This window comes from Trachurus trachurus, assembly GCF_905171665.1.
Source record: "Trachurus trachurus genome assembly, chromosome: 9".
NCBI classification, from domain to species: Eukaryota; Metazoa; Chordata; class Actinopteri; order Carangiformes; family Carangidae; genus Trachurus; species Trachurus trachurus.
This window is the reverse complement of record NC_139895.1, coordinates 30,963,664-30,979,391: the sequence shown is the minus strand read 5'-3', so window position 1 is coordinate 30,979,391 and position 15,728 is coordinate 30,963,664. Positions and strand designations below refer to the sequence as shown.

General features: G+C 40.7%; 1 protein-coding gene across 2 annotated transcripts in view; it reads left to right on the top strand.

Moving 5' to 3' along the window:
* The window catches only part of mvb12bb (multivesicular body subunit 12Bb), a 45,140-nt gene extending 29,427 nt beyond the window's left edge, over positions 1–15,713 (top strand). For both annotated transcript variants that reach the window (XM_083978270.1, XM_083978269.1), the window contains 3 exons: positions 3,019–3,664; positions 4,084–5,928; positions 6,723–15,713. In XM_083978270.1, the coding sequence (XP_083834396.1) occupies positions 3,019–3,060 (42 nt within the window). In that variant the 3' untranslated portion in view covers positions 3,061–3,664; positions 4,084–5,928; positions 6,723–15,713. The remainder of the gene's footprint in view (positions 1–3,018; positions 3,665–4,083; positions 5,929–6,722) is intronic.
* The last annotated feature ends 15 nt before the right edge of the window (positions 15,714–15,728 follow it).

The following is a 15,728-nucleotide window of genomic DNA, read 5'->3' as shown; positions in this document are numbered from 1 at the left end:
CTGCTCTTCTCTCCTCTCCTCTCCTCTCCACTCCTCTCCCTCTCCTCCTTCCTTTCTTCTCAGAGAGTGTGATTAGCAGGAGGACACATGGTGAGCTGAGCTGGGGAAGGGAAGGGAAGGGCATGAGAAATCATTAATTACAGCCGCGCTGGAGCTGATGAAGTAAATGTGAGATAGTGTAACACACAGGATTTAGTGAAGTGGACGACAGCACAAGATTAATGGTGGGGCCAGGCTGATGAGGATGAAGTCACAGCTTAGCTTGATAATTAGTTTCCAAGTGGAAACATCCCTCACCATTGTGTTATTTTTACTTCTCTCCTCTTATTATTATCCCGCGTTGATATCTGCAGAACAAGGGCTGGAAATCCAGTTGGTAATGTTCTTGCAAACACATCTGTAGCACTTAATGTTTTCCTTTCTTTGTCTAGTTGTGCTTGTTTTTTCTCTGTCAGCGTTACACTATAAATTTAACGTCCATTATGTTTTCTGTCTCAGAGTGTCTGCTGAAGTGGCTCATAAACCAAACAAGTCAATATATTGAGGTTGAGAAAAAGGCTGTTTTTTTTGTTTGTTTTCTAGTATGAAAGTCTTTTATTTCCCAGTTTTCTAAATGCTGATGGGTGAATTTGTCCCTCTGTTGTCCAGAAGAGGTCACTGTCCATGCTTCACTGTGTTGGCCCCCTTCAGAAAGTAGTGGCGCTTTCAGCACAGGATCTAATTGCTTCCTATCTAAATCCATTGAAATATATAGATTCATAAGAGTGCTGTACTTCTCACAGTTATACATATGCACATGTAATTGAGGAAAACTGTTGTAATCACAGCCACAGTTGTAGATAAGACCATTTCCTAACAGGCATCACTTAAGCCATGTCTCGGATGATGTTGGTTCCAGCAATTAGGCATTCTTTTCATTTCCCAAATGACTCGCAAAACTTGCGGATATTATAATTGCTTTTAGCCACGCATATCTAATTTGTGCCTTTTTAAGTGTTAATTAGTAAGCGATTTAAAGTGACATCTTTATGTAGTTTGCTCTGCTGAAAAATGTTGTTGGCGGCTGGCTAATGATTTGCAGAGGGAGTATGCTAGGGTGGAAAGAAGACTGTATGCACACATGACAAGATTTTCATTAGCACCTATGTATGATTGGTTTTCAGTATTTGTTGGTAGTTTGTGTTTGTGTGTGTGTGTGTGTGTGTGTGTGTGTGTGTGTGTGTGTGTGTGTGTATCTGCGCCTGCATATGCTTGCACAGGGGTGTGTAGGTATGTATGTGTTTCCCTGTGAACGTATGGAGGGACAGTGGTGTAGAGGGGTATGTGAGAGGTGTTAGAGGGAGAGCTCCAAATAGAGGTGGAATTAATGAAGACAACATGTCACATATTTTTGGCAGTGGAGCAGGGACAGGAAATGAAGCTGGGCTCGTCTGGGTGACTGCCGCCCATGTTCCAGTGTGTCACTGTCCTGTCAGCCTGTGTGTAAAACTGGCAGACATTGATACATGCTCTCCCTGATAACACCCCATTCCCCCATCCATCATCCACACACACACACACCGGCGCGCGCACGCACACATATACACGTACACACTAGGATTATTTATTTACTGTGCCAGATGTTGAGTCTGAATTTTAGTGTGTTGTGGGGGGGGAGGTGGGAGGTGGTGGGGGGGGTGCTGGATTTCTTCACAACTAACGGGCTTGTGATATGTGACAGGTTTTGGGTAACTTGCTGCTTTCCCCTCAAGTAGATGAAAATCGGGGAAGGTGGTATTTTTGATGGAGAGAACCGGGTTTCAGCCATTGTGGCTCCGTGGCTTCCGCTGGAGATTTGGAATTGGAAACTTATATCAGTGATCATACAGCATCACCTAGTGCTGTGTTGCAGTAGTACAACTGTGGAACTTGGTGAATTGAGCAGAACTTCATCTCCCAAAACTTAATTCTTCAACCAGTGGAACTACTCTACACCCACAATATAAATAAGGGCCTTTCTTTCTTTTCTTTTTCTTTTTTTAAAGTTTGACCATCAACTAATCAGAAATTGGTGTTTGTATATTTAATTACCTTAATGGTAATTCTCGATTTTAATGATCCTTTCTTAATCATTTTGACTAAAATATCCATCTTGGATTGAGTTGTAGCACTCTTTGTAATTGCTAATGTTTTAGAGGACACTTGATCAAACTTTTTCACCATCTTCACTTCAACAGATTTACTTAAATACCACTCCAACGCTCCATTTCCTCCAGTTGTAACTTGTCCCTATACATCACTGTGTGGGATGCCGTTAATCACAACATTTTTATGTTACCTCAAGAGAGTTAAGAGATTCCTGTGGACCTAAAAATGACTGGGCTGAAACTGAAATAACTGATTGAATTGATAATTGATTTTAGATCCATGTCACTTTTCTTGTAGGCCATGATACATTTGACCTTAAATGATGTGACTTCTATTTCTTATATTTGAACTAACAAACAACCTCTAAATGTCTGGGGGGGGAGGGGGGGAGTGGTAGCAGAAGCTGGTGTTTTCTAAAGACACTTACAGAGAGAAGTTAAATGAATAATTTATACTGTCAGTTTTGCACTTTCCTGTCTTTGAATGCCTCATAAGTCAAGACTGTTTGTCATATCCTTGATCTCCCAGAGGAGGGCAGTGTTTCTTCATATTCCGCCTGGATGACCACCTAAGCTCAATGCTGCAGGGCTCATTTTATGCTCCTGGCCTCCAAAAGGGCAAACAAAATTAAACCAATAAGTTCAAAATCTATGGCTCAACTGCTATCAATCTGTTACATGAGGTAGATAATGGCACTAAATGTGTGAATCTGGATTTTACTTTACTTCACCATTTCTTAAGCTAAAGAGTGTATGCTTCCTAGTGACTTGGGATGAATCATTTCATTAAAACAGTTTGGTGCACTTTTGCTGTTTTTATTCTGCTTCAGCAATACAACTTGAATTGTCACTGCTCCTCTTCTCATTGTTCTTCTTGTTCTTCTTCCTACAGTTTCAATACAACTTCAGCACAGAGCGAAGCATTGCTGTGTAACTTGACTTCCAGCCGCCTGAAGCTGACAGAGCCACATGGACCGGAAAAGTACCAATGGATAAAAGGGATCACTTAAATGAAAAAGATCTGGGATATAGGGCAGATGTATATATGTAATTTTAGACTGAAATGTATTTTTATTCAAATTTTATGTAAATGATTTAGGTCTTGGAATATATTTTGATAATATTCAAGTTTGACATTCAATTTTAAAAAATGCTTTAACTTATATATCTAGAAAGTGACTTTTCTTAATTTGTGTGGTGTCTCCTGTCTAACCTGGACAAATGGATACAATGCTGAAAACAAACAGATTAAATGATAAAAGTATGTTAGCTGTGACTCACATTTTACTCATCAGAGTAGCAGGGCTGTGCTGGCAGTGAGTCACAACCAGAGGACAACAGGAACAGAGGAGCAGCCCCATCACGCACACAGACAGGCCGCTCTGATGCTCCCTTTCCATCACAGAGTTTATCATGAGCAGCGTGCAGCAAGAGCGAGCAGAGCTTTGAGACACGGCTGCCTTTTTACCCCCAGATGCCCACCCACGTCAGCCTCGGCTCCTTTACTGAGTCAGATCTCTGAGAGTAGAACAACATCAGTAAGTTTCAGCTCCAGCAATATGTTGTTTAGTTTCATGTGGTGTGATGTTCCTCAGCCCTAATTTTGTGATTATCGAAAACAACACAAGCGTATTCTTCTCTCTCTTGAACAAAATAACAACACCTGGCTGCCACTTCGCTGCCACACACAGAAGCAGAATTTACACTTTCATACCTAAACATCACGTCTTCTCACTCCTGCTCACATGTCATTTGCAACTAATTAAATTGTCAGGATCCATTTGCACACTTTTAACAGGTGTAATTAGTATTAGAAACTCATTAATGGATTAATGTCCCTCTTGTTAATTAGACTCTCCTGCTAAGTTTGTGAATTTATGCATTGTTCTAGCAGTGCAGGTACTTTGTTTTTTTTTTCTTCCTGACCAAAATTCCTAATAGCTTTTGGTATTCACAGGTGTTTAATGAAGCGTACAGCAGATGACAAGTCTCTACCAGCATTTGCGTTAACTCCTCTGTTCTGCTGCGGAAATCAGAGCGACGGTCTGAGGAATCCTCTGCAGAGGGAACAGCTTTCATGCTCCTTCATGAAGGTGACACTCATGTCAGTGATGCCCTAGAGCACAGTGACAGGCTCCAACAGCCCTCCTCCCTCTTGTGCTTTAAGTGCATATACACAGCCATATGTATCCAGAACAGTATATAGTTTGTCGCAGAAAAAGGTGCAGCTCTGATAATTTTCCATTTTCCATCATTACTTTTTTTTGACTTATGTAAGAACTTTGAAACAATCGTATCTAAGTATTTGTGTTATTATTTATTTTATAAAGTTTTTATTTTAGATAAAGTTTCCTCATTATGCTTTCAGATATTTGATGATACCCTTTACCTCTCAATGAAAAGACCAAACCAACAGTGGAGATCTTACTAACAAGCACTGACCATTTAATTAAAGTTAAATATAGACTCCAGAAATGATTGTTAAAAAGCAAAAGGCCTGTTAAACTGAGTGACATGCTCCTTCATTACGATGAAATAGTTTATTTTGAATTGGCCCCACATAGAACTCCTGCTGCTGTGGATATTCACTAAAGCACCAAGGCTGAAAATAGTCCTCTGCAAATGTACTGTTTACTGATGTTTGAGTAATGTTAGCAAAAAAAAAGAATTTATTCATTCTTTTTAGAAAATTATAAGTGTCTATTCCTGGCTGGTTCATATATTTCTTCGCTAGGCGCAAATGTGATTGGGTCTGAGTGCTGCAGAGAAGTTAGGGAGCTGAAACGTATTAAGATGTGGACTATTTTTGGTACTTTGTTGGTCTAGGCCTTCAATGTGTTTGCAATTGCAGAAATACACACTATCAGCAGTCTTATCCCTACAAATTAGTACAAATCTCACCCACACAGGGTTGTATGTTCCCTGTTAGCAGGAGTTCATTGCATTGCTGTTATCATAGCTGGACGGCAGGTTGAAGTCTGACTTCAGGTCTGCAGGTCAGATGTAAGTGTTTAGAGTGAAACCAATCATTAGTGTGGAGTTTTGTGTTGATGGCGAGTGAAGCGGCGAGCGTAGCCAAACTCTCCAGATGGGCACAGAGCAATCTCGCTCTCAGAACCACAACTCCCTCATGAGCCCTGCCCAGCATCACCCATCAAAAAGCTGCCTCACATGGTTTCAGTTTTCCTTTCACTCCACTTTATGATATGGAAAATGATGATTTCCAAAGACCACGTTTTAAAATTAAAATGGATACAACTTTTTTTTGATCTGCAGTAGTTTAAATGAGGGTGGAGTAGCTGCGGGCTGTTGTCTCTAAGCTTTTCACATATGGTGAATCTGTTTTGAGGCATCTCTTAAACTCTCCTATCTCTAACTGACCAGGCCCACGTTATAGGCTCCTCGGTCACAGCCGCTGCGTTTCTCGGATTTTGGATTTGGCTCTGCTGCAGTTGAGCTGAACTGCAGAGCAGCACATCAAAGCCCCACCCTCTGCGAGTCTGCCAGATGTCCCATGGTCATTTTTAAACTCACACCCCGGCCCATGACATGGAGCAGTGTGTAAGCATGTAGACAGAGGTGGATGGGCCGCTTGGAAATTGGAAAAGGAAGCCTGTATTTATGAGGTGGTTTGAGGTGCTGTGTTAAGACGGGCTTAGCCTGCCACTCTCCCTCTGACAGCCCTGTTTCCCCCTGAGCTGGGGTGACCAGAGACACAGAGAGGTGAAGGAGTGAAGGCAGGAGGCCTGTCAAAGCAGCTCCAGACCAGAGCTGGACCCATGGCCAACAGACTCTCAGGCAGGTGATGCAGCAAATCACATGAACACAACACGTAAAGCTACATTTACTACCCACTGGATTTGTCATTTCATAACAAATAGTAGAGATGTTGTTGTGGTGATTCCTGCTGTGATTCCACCAGGCTAGTGCATGCTGGGATAGGTTCATACTTCCATGACCTGTTGACCCAATCTGTTCCCTTCCTCCATCCTTCCTTCTTTCCACAATCCTTTTTTCCTTCCTTCCCTCTTTCCTTCCTTCCTTCCTTCCTTCCTTCCTTCCTTCCTTCCTTCCTTCCTTCCTTCCTTCCTTCCTTCCTTCCTTCCTTCCTTCCCTTTGTCCTTACTTCTTCTTCCTTCCTCTTTTGATCCAATTGACCTGATCTGTTCCCTCCCTCCTTCTTTCTTTCCTTCCTTTTACCTTCCTTCTTTCCACAATCCTTTTTCCCTTCCTTTCTTCCTTCCTTTTTGACCCAATTGGCCCAATCTGTTCCTTACCTCCTTCTATCTTACCTTCCTTTTTCCCTACCTTCTTTCCTCCAATCTTTCCCTTTGTCCTTCCTTCCTTCCTTCCTTCCTTCCTTCCTTCCTTCCTTCCTTCCTTCCTTCCTTCCTTCCTTCCTTCCTTCCTTCCTTCCTTCCTTCCTTCCTTCCTTCCGTCTTTCCTTCCTTTCGTCCTTCCTTCCTTGACCCAGGAGGACAACAGGAGGGTTTTAAAGGGGGCAAAAAGTTGTAAGAAAAATTGAATGAATAAGTAAGTGCTATTTTTCTAAGACTCATATTGTAGGCAGTGAAACACTCTCTCTGCCATTTGCAGCTTACCTCCAACAGCCTCTCGTCTCCTCATTCCATGTTGACGTCATCAAAAGTTGGAGTGCCCCACTGAGACTTAAAGCAAGAGGTTAGACGTGTGGTCTCCTCAGTACCGCCACCTTAACAAGCCCCCGGGCTGCAATCCGAGGGGAGCTGCACATCAAATCTGTCTTTCCGTACCTCAGCTAGAGGTAGGATGAGTGATCTCCCAGAGCAGGGATCGCCCCCTCCCTCCTCCACACAGCGGCTCTCCTCCCCTCTCTCAGCCACAGCGGCCAGCCCATGTGAGTCAAATTATTGTAATTGAGCAGGGATGGAGTCGGGTGTGAGGTGATCTCTCTCTTCATCCCCTCCTTCTCTCTCTCTCTCTCCCTCTCTTCCACCCCCACTCTCTCTCCCTTTCTCTTTCCCCCCTCTCAGATATTTCTGCACATGTTGTGAAATGACCAGCAAGCATCTTTCTTCTTTTTTTTTTTTTCTTCCCTCCAACACTGCCTGTAACACAGAAATCAATTAACTCCTTTCAAGTCAGATCAAAGGCCCAATACACCATCCTGGTCTCTGCACAACCTGCGGGACAATTAACTCTCCCTTTGGACAGCGACCAGACTGGACAGATGAAGGGAGGCTGCTGCCACTGTTCACATACGTGTGAAGCAGTCGTAAACAACGGGAAGCGATTGGGTAGAATTTCAACGAGCATCCCCCATTAATTTACCAGGTAGTCGTGCATTGCTACAGCAGGGTGGTGGGGTTTGATCCGTATGTGGAGGATGTCATGATAAACAGAACATGGACTCTGACCTTTCTGTGTGTTTTAGGCGGTGGTTCTGTGGACACCCACCTCTCTTTTGTGGGAGCAAGACCTGATGACTAAATCTGACTACAGACTTTTTTGTCTCTTGTTTTGCATCTCTTTGTAGGTCTTTTGTGGTCATATTGAGTCTCTGCGGTAGATTTGTGTATCTTGTTAGTCGTCTCTTTGCAGTTCTGCCCTACAAAGGCAAAGTGCAGTATCTGTAAACATGCCAAACTGAGAAAAGCAGCTTTTTGTGTTTTTCATTGTCAGGTTTAAGCATCAAATTATGAATAACTACCAAGTCTATAATTGATTAGATAAATGTATTTTGTATTTTGTAGTTTGTCTTTCTGACCAATTTTGGCCGTTGTATGGCAGATACTGCACTTTTGTCTTGGTTTTGGTGCAGATACTGCACTCTGGCTTGGTATTAGCTACAGATACGGCACTTTGCCTTGGTTTTACTCCAATGGAATTATAGAGTAAATTCTAGAATGTAGGGAGTACAGTACTCTTTGCAGATACTGCACTTTGCCTTGGTTTCACAGTGCTTTTTTGGATGGACAGCAAAATAAAACGCCCAATAACTCTGGAAATTTTAGCAGTACCAATATCAAATTCTACCAGATTGAAGAGAATATGCCACACTTTTGATTGGTCAAAAAAAAAATGCAGATACTGGACTTTGCCTTTGTAGGGCAGAGGTATGTGTCTTTCTTTTTTTTTCTTTTTTTTTGGCCGAGGGCTGCCTGAGTGCTGGGCCCCTGGGCCCCTGGGCCCCTGGGCCTGTGCCCACAGATGGCCTGTTCAATAATCCTTATGGACATGTTGGTAGCACAACGTAGGAGTGCCACATCAAACTGAATGGACAGAGGGGAGAGACTGGAGCTTTCGTCCACAGACAGGTGCACTGACCCTGTCCACCCCTGAAGGTGCCACTTGCATTTTATTGGACATTTATGGCCGGCCAGCATTTTTTAACAGCCACCTGGATGCAATAAAGGGCCAGCTCCTGAGCTCTGGCTGCCCAGAGGATTTCCCAGCAGCTCCCGGGGGACCTCTGGCTAGTTAAGATGTTTATTAAGCTGAAAGTGGTCCAGTGGGAAAACACAGCACTTCTTAGAGATTCGGGCCAGCAGTTTTCTTGTTAGTCGGAGCGCTCCCCGGAGGATTGGTTTTCTTTTCCTTTCAAACCTCAGAGGGAGGACAGGGTCAGTTCACAGGGCACAAGGTTGACCAACTGGTAACTAGGCACATGAACCCAGGAAAGGAAAATATCTCAAAACCATCAAGGTCAGCCTGGAGTGATTCCCACAGTTACATAAAGCACACCCCGGCTAAAGCTGTTTAGAATGTAAACAGACTAGTCGACTGCAGCACGGAGCAGCGTAGCCACAGTAGGAAGTTAGTTTTGTAGATTTCCAGGAAGTATCTTTTGGAAGCAGCAGCTTTTGTGAAAATATAGAAAGTAGGTTTCAGTGATTGATCCATCAGTTTGTTTTCAGAAAAATCCTTTGAACAAGAGTCTTTATACTTCACGTTGATACTTGAAGATTGATTTTATGAAGCTAAAGTATAAACTGCAGTGTATACTTTATCTTATGCACAGGGCCGTTTCATTCTCCTAAACGCACAACTGAAGTTGTTCATTGTGATGTTAGTCCTTCATGCTGCTTGACAGATCTTGACCTCACTAAGCTCTGCTGGACCTCTAGTTCAAAGCCTCGGTCTTTAGCCTCAGGCTCTCTGCCCTAATAACTTCAGTTAGCCGGTTAGCCTTTGTTTTGCTTCCTAAATGTTTATCAGCCGTGCTCTGCTCAAAGAAAAAGGAGTTTAGAAGACACTATTGAGGAATAGCGGAGTTAAAGTTGCGTCCGTATTGCTCAGCTTGATGAATATTGCTTTTCGTTTTTCGTTCTCATTTAATTTTGAACTTTCTCGGGGCCAAACTGCAGAGCCTGCGGTGAGCACATTGTGAACTGAGCAGCACATGCAGCCGGTGATGGGTTTTTAGTGCTCTCTGCCTAATGTTCAGGACAGATTAGAAATGTTCGCCTGTGACAGATGCTGTCTAGATCTTCACTACCAGATCCACCCAGCTGCAAAACATCTGGTGGATTTCTACCTTTTTCTCTGAAGTGCGGCCTATTAATGACACACTCGTACATGTGCACATACACTCACAGTCAGTGCACACGAAACACGTTCAGCGTCTTTGATTGAGGCAGAGAGAAAAAAATCACACATATACAGATGGTTGATTAGAAGGATTGTTTTATTGCCGCCAGCCCCGGAAGCCAGATTTTTGTCTTTTTTTATTTTTTATTTTTATTGCACTGATTAATTTCTCCTTTTTGTTTCTTTTAAAAACTCTGTTATTGTTTGTGCAGCACATGCAACGACTGTTAACCCCCGGTACCAGGTTCAACCGATTGTCCAGATGTTTGTTTGCCATGAAAACAAAGCCATTCAATTCCAGCTCTGTATCACAGCCAGTATCTATGTAGAAGTATTTAGACTATCTTTCAATACTTCAGCCACAAAGTCTTGCGAGCACATGCAATTTATTCAGCAGACACAGAATTTATACATTCCACATGAGGAGCGGGTAGCGAAGGCCTACGCTTGTTGTTAATGGCACACATCCTAAAATCATGCTCCTGGTCTCCCGCAGCTCTGACTTTTTTTTTTTTTTCGTCAGAGGAAACATTATTTTTGCGGAGACAAATCCACTGAATAACATGATCATCTGATGAAAGGTGCTGCAAATCTCTGCCTGAGCTGTGACACTTTTGCTAATGATGGAAACGGTCATGTAACAACAAATGACCTGTATCCCACTGTGACGTGACGCTCTAATATCAGTTCTGTGCACACGGGCCAAAGGTTTTTCAAAGTTTGTGAAAGCCTCTTCTCAAAGGACAGAGCCTTGTTTTGTTTGTGTAACTTCTCCACTCAGCACCTCCGTGCGGAAGATTGAATGGTCCTCGTTGGAGGAAGATTTAAGATTCTTAAGGCGGTCATCAGTTCGACAAAGCCACATATACATGTGGGTGTGTGTCTCGTGGAGACCTTTAGAGACTATGGTTTAATTTAGTTTAAAATCACCACACAGTAAGTTGTTCCTCATGTGTCTGAACAGCTTAGGCTCACTTGAAGACTTGTTTGTCCACGGCCTGTGTGAAGTAAAACAGAACGGAACGGGAGATTCCCACATCACAGAATAAAAGCATTTATTATTGCTGGGTTTCATAATATATCATGTGTTACCATCTTTGATCCAACTTTGAACAGCTTTTTAAAATGTTTTGAAGATAATTCTTTGGAGAAAGAAAACTAATCATCTGGCTTTCACAAATCATTTGAAATATTTTTGTTTTTTTTATTGTCATTACATCTGTATGACACTATGCAGTGGAGACCTCGTTCAATACACATTTTAGTTTTTCTGATTTGACCATAAAAATAATCTTATTCAATAGTACATTATTAAAAAAAGATGAAACACATGTTATGTTTCTCATATGTACAAAGAATAAAAATCTTAAACAAGCTGGCTGTACAATAATACAACATTAAAATAACAATGATATTTTCAAGTTATATTTTATAATTTGTACAAGAATGAATGAAAAACATATGGTTTGCATTCCTATATTCAATAATAATTTGAATTTACTTCAATTTTACAGCATGTAATTCTCTGAAGGTGGTTGTCATTGCTGCTTTACCAATTTTAAACATGTAATTTACTTTTACTTAGTGGTACAAAGTGAGGCTGAAGGTGAATTAAAAATAAACGTTCCATCTACAAATTTTTCAAAAGAAAAAGAACACACAAACACAATAACACATTTTCCTATACATCTCATGCTGCGGTCGTAATAAACTTTAGTATTCTACTGTTATTTATTATCATTATTCAAGAACAAAAAAGGAAGTTCAACACATGCAGGAAATATAGTATAACAAAACATATTAAATTGAGAGAATTGAGATGAATGCAAGTCAAAATGAAAATGCTACAATGAAGAACACACACATTCAAGTAATATAATATTTCACCCTGTGGTAAAGTAACAGCTTCTCCCACTGTCAGAAAATTGCTCTCAATAGTTTGGAGGAAAAACTCCTTTTATTCCTAAAGGAGTTGACTTTTTTTTTTCTTTAGAAATACTTTAAATATATACTGGTATACAGTATATATATTTTAACCAATAATAAATGTTTTTTTAACCTAGAGGGTGACACATTTTTAAAATTTTGTGAACAGTGTTTACATATGAATAGTACAAATTCTATTTTTTCTATTAGCTGTAGAGTAGAATTAAACAGGATGATTTAACTATAACAGACAAAAGCACCTGTATCAATGTCTTACTAGTATTTAAATTAGGCCCTAATTGATATGACATGTGTTTATCAAAATAAAATAAAAAAGCTAATTAACTGAAGGTTTAAGAGATTTGAAGAAGTTAACTTGAATTTGATTCAAAGTACTCAAAACAAATCCAGTTTACTTTGATGAAAGTCTGACATGAATAATATTGTTGTATGCAGCATGTGATCTCTAAAAGAATATATTACTCTATATTTAGTTAATGTACAGCACATAATTCTATTTTATCAATCTGATTTTACAGTATTGAGTATGTGTTCTTCAGACAGAGCTAATAGAAGTTGTGATGTGGTGTAGCAGACTGCGTTGTACTGCCTGGTTTTGTCCAGCAGGGGGCGCTGTTGTAATTCAGATGGAGTGCTTTACGGGTTTGGGGTCGTATCAGCATCATGGGCTGTATACAGCTGTGGAGTTAGTGTGTGCTGGAGTCAGGGGAGCAGATGCATAAATCTGACTGCATCATGGATCACTGTCATTAGATGAGCTGGTCCTTTCACAGGAAGGGATGATGAACTTTAGAATGAAGATCTGTGTCGGCGATTTCTGTCAAAATGGCCAGAAATTGGAACACATTTCACAAAAATGTGTTTTACTTTTGTCAGTTTAGTTTTCATTGAATGGGCTTTGTTGGATTTTATCCTTGTAGATGATTAAAGTCCCAAATTTTGGGAGGAATTTTATGCGAATTAAAACATCAGCTTAAATGGATGTAAACAGTTTAACAGGACATAGAACTTTTGAGATTAATATGTGTTCATTATTTAGTTTCCTGTTTCAGCAATGAAACAATCAATATTTAGGCTACTTTTGCATCATTAAATTATTTTAAGATTGTTTTATATTGTCTGTCTATCTATCTATCATTTGAGCAATTGCTTCATTATGGTTTTCAACTTTAAATGATTGTTCTGTCATAAATGACTGATTATTTCAGTAGTGGCACTACAGGTATAATTGTATTTGTATTGTATTTGCATTAGTGAGGTTTATTATCACCACACTTGGAAGTAGGACTATATTATTAGCTCTTATGTGTATTAAATTACAGCTCCATGTGTTAACAAACTTGAGCCTGCAAATGTAGGTAAACAGTTTTCAGTCTCACATTTCAAACTTGTATGTCAGCTCGCTGTCACACAGAGCTCTGTCAGGCCATCTGTCAAGAACTCAATAAATTTGTCAGTGAGGAAAAAAAAAAAAAAAAAAAGCTGAATCCAATAAATCATACCATAAACAAATCTAGCCGTGGGTTGACAGTGCTGTATTATACTTGGGCTTAATCCTCGGGGAGTTGGGATTATCCTGCAGTATCATATTTTTTGGCTGTCTCAGTAAGGTAAGAGGGACCATGTGGTTCAGGCCGAATAAAAGCAGAAATATGCGAGTGAGTGGGAAGAGAGGGGGGATGTGACGTAAATATCTCCACTGTTTATTTTGTGCGTATCTGTGAATTTAAATAAACTCAAATAACATTATACCATGTAAATAATGCTTGGAAGAATTTTCAAGGGAGAAAAAGTAATACAATATCAGATGGACCCTTTTTGTGACAAATAAAAAGTTGAAGTCTAAACGAGTATTCAGGGGCCCAGAGGCCTGTGGGGCCCTATAGGCAATCTCAGAGTCGATTTGTTTTCTACAGCAGTGCACTTGCTGTGTGAAATCACGCTCTTAACAATATTCATTCCTTTTAAGGTAAAGCAGCTTAGGGTGAAAATAGTGGGAAACATTAAGAGTCTGCAAAGACAGATTCGATTACAGTTGATTCATCGCAAACGTCCAAGGTCCAAACCTTCAATAAGCTTCACTGCTGCTGATCCGCGACTGTCAGCGGCGACACGGGAGCTCTGCCCCCCCTGGAAACCTGGAGACCTGGAGACCCCCTCCACAGACACGCGCGTCACTTCACACAAACGTCCACGGAGGAGAGAGCCGCGTGCGGGCTACACACACACACACAAAAATAACAATATCAACCCACAAATTTGTCTCTATTTCTTTGAAAGTGAAATGATTCTCTGCTCCAGTCACCTCTCTGTTTGTGAGATGCTCCAGTGCAACTTGCCAGCAAACAAATGAAGGGTGCCTGGATGCTTTTTTTTTTTGTTCATTCGAGCTTTTAACAAAAAAAAAAAGCATCATGGAGAGCTTAGAAACACTCATTAAAAGATCAAAGTGAGTTAACTATCAAAGTCCTCTGGCCCTGTTATTTAGGGAGCCATTATGTGTTTGGTTTGCTGAGCTTCTCCTTTGAGGATGTGAAGTGTTCTCCTCATTTTCACTAAGGTCTTTTATTTTTAAAATACTTATCGCTGCGCTCTGTTTGAGGCACAGTTGAAAATGCTCACATTTCACACGCTCCTGCCGATATTTAAAAGAAAAAAACATCTACAAGAAAAAAAAACAAAACAATTAGCCTCTGTCACAGTGATCATCACAGTCCACGTTGTTCAATTTGATACGCTGTGATTTTACGTTTTCTGTTCTTTTTATTTATTTATTTAATTTGCGGTGCGCTGCTTGTGGCCTCAGCAGAGAGTTCTTCTCTGGGATGGAAAATGAATGTGGATTAATACACCGCGTGACGCAACTGTAATTAAAACATAAAAATCTTCAACATGTTTTGATGATGAAGACGCTTCTTCGTTTCAGTGAGATTTGGCTTCATTGAAGTCATTAACCTATTTGATGTATTTATTGTATTCATTTAGAACAGGCCTAAGTTGTGTTTATTTCTCTGAAACTTTTTTTTTTTTTTAGCTATTATTATTTTTCGAGCTTGACATTATTCCCTAATGACGCATTTATTTAAATAGACGCGTTGCTATAATTAAAACAAGGATCACTGGCAGCAGAAATCTTCATTTTCTTAACGCATTTTTGCTCTGAACTTAGTTCCCCCACACTGTGCACAGATTGTGGCTGTTTCACCTCTGCCTCTGCCCCGTCAGTGAAGTTTAAAAATTACCTTTTTCTGAAACATTTTTTCGTCTTTTTCTATTTCACATCATTATTATTATTTTTTCTTTTTCTTTCTTAAATAGTCACTACACTCACTGTGAAAACTCTAATCGAAATCACAGCAGACTCACAGTGATCCGCCCTGCAGGAATGTGTGCTGCTGCTGCTGCTGCTGCTGCTGTATAACGGCGCATTATAGTCTCTTACCTTTCCGATGGATGCAACAGTTCTGCTGACTTTAAAGTCAATTGTTTAACATTACAAGGAGTGGGGAGCTTTGCTTTCTGTGCTGCACACCTGCTGCAACGTCTCTCCTGCCTCGTGCAGGGCGAGGAGGAGGAGGGAGGGAGGGGTGGAGGGGGGGTGCTTGTCATGTGGAGGCTCATTAAAAACACCGCGGGCTAAAAGTTGGCGGATTGATTTATTGAATGAATGTTTGATGTCCTCATTCACACAAGTGACCTGGCCAATAACTGCTGAATGAGCGGGGGAGGGAGGGAGGGAGGGGGGGAGATGGTGGATAGGCTTTATATGTTTTTGACCATGTATTGATCATATTGTATTGATAGTTGCTCAGCTCATAATGCTGCTTAGTGCTGAGATAATTCAATATTAGTGTGAGGCGGAGGTAATTGACCTCATGCTGATAGAGGCGCTGCAGAGACAAGAAAAAGAAAAAAGAAAAAGCTAAGTCGATGCTGGATGACTTCATGACTGACAGGTATGGACTCATATCAACAGAGCAAGTGTCCAAGGAAAGACACAATTATTAAAATATTCACATAGTGTGTCTGTAGAGTTTTAAAAAGTCTGATGGTGATATGAATGTAAAAGAATTTTTTTTTTTTTTT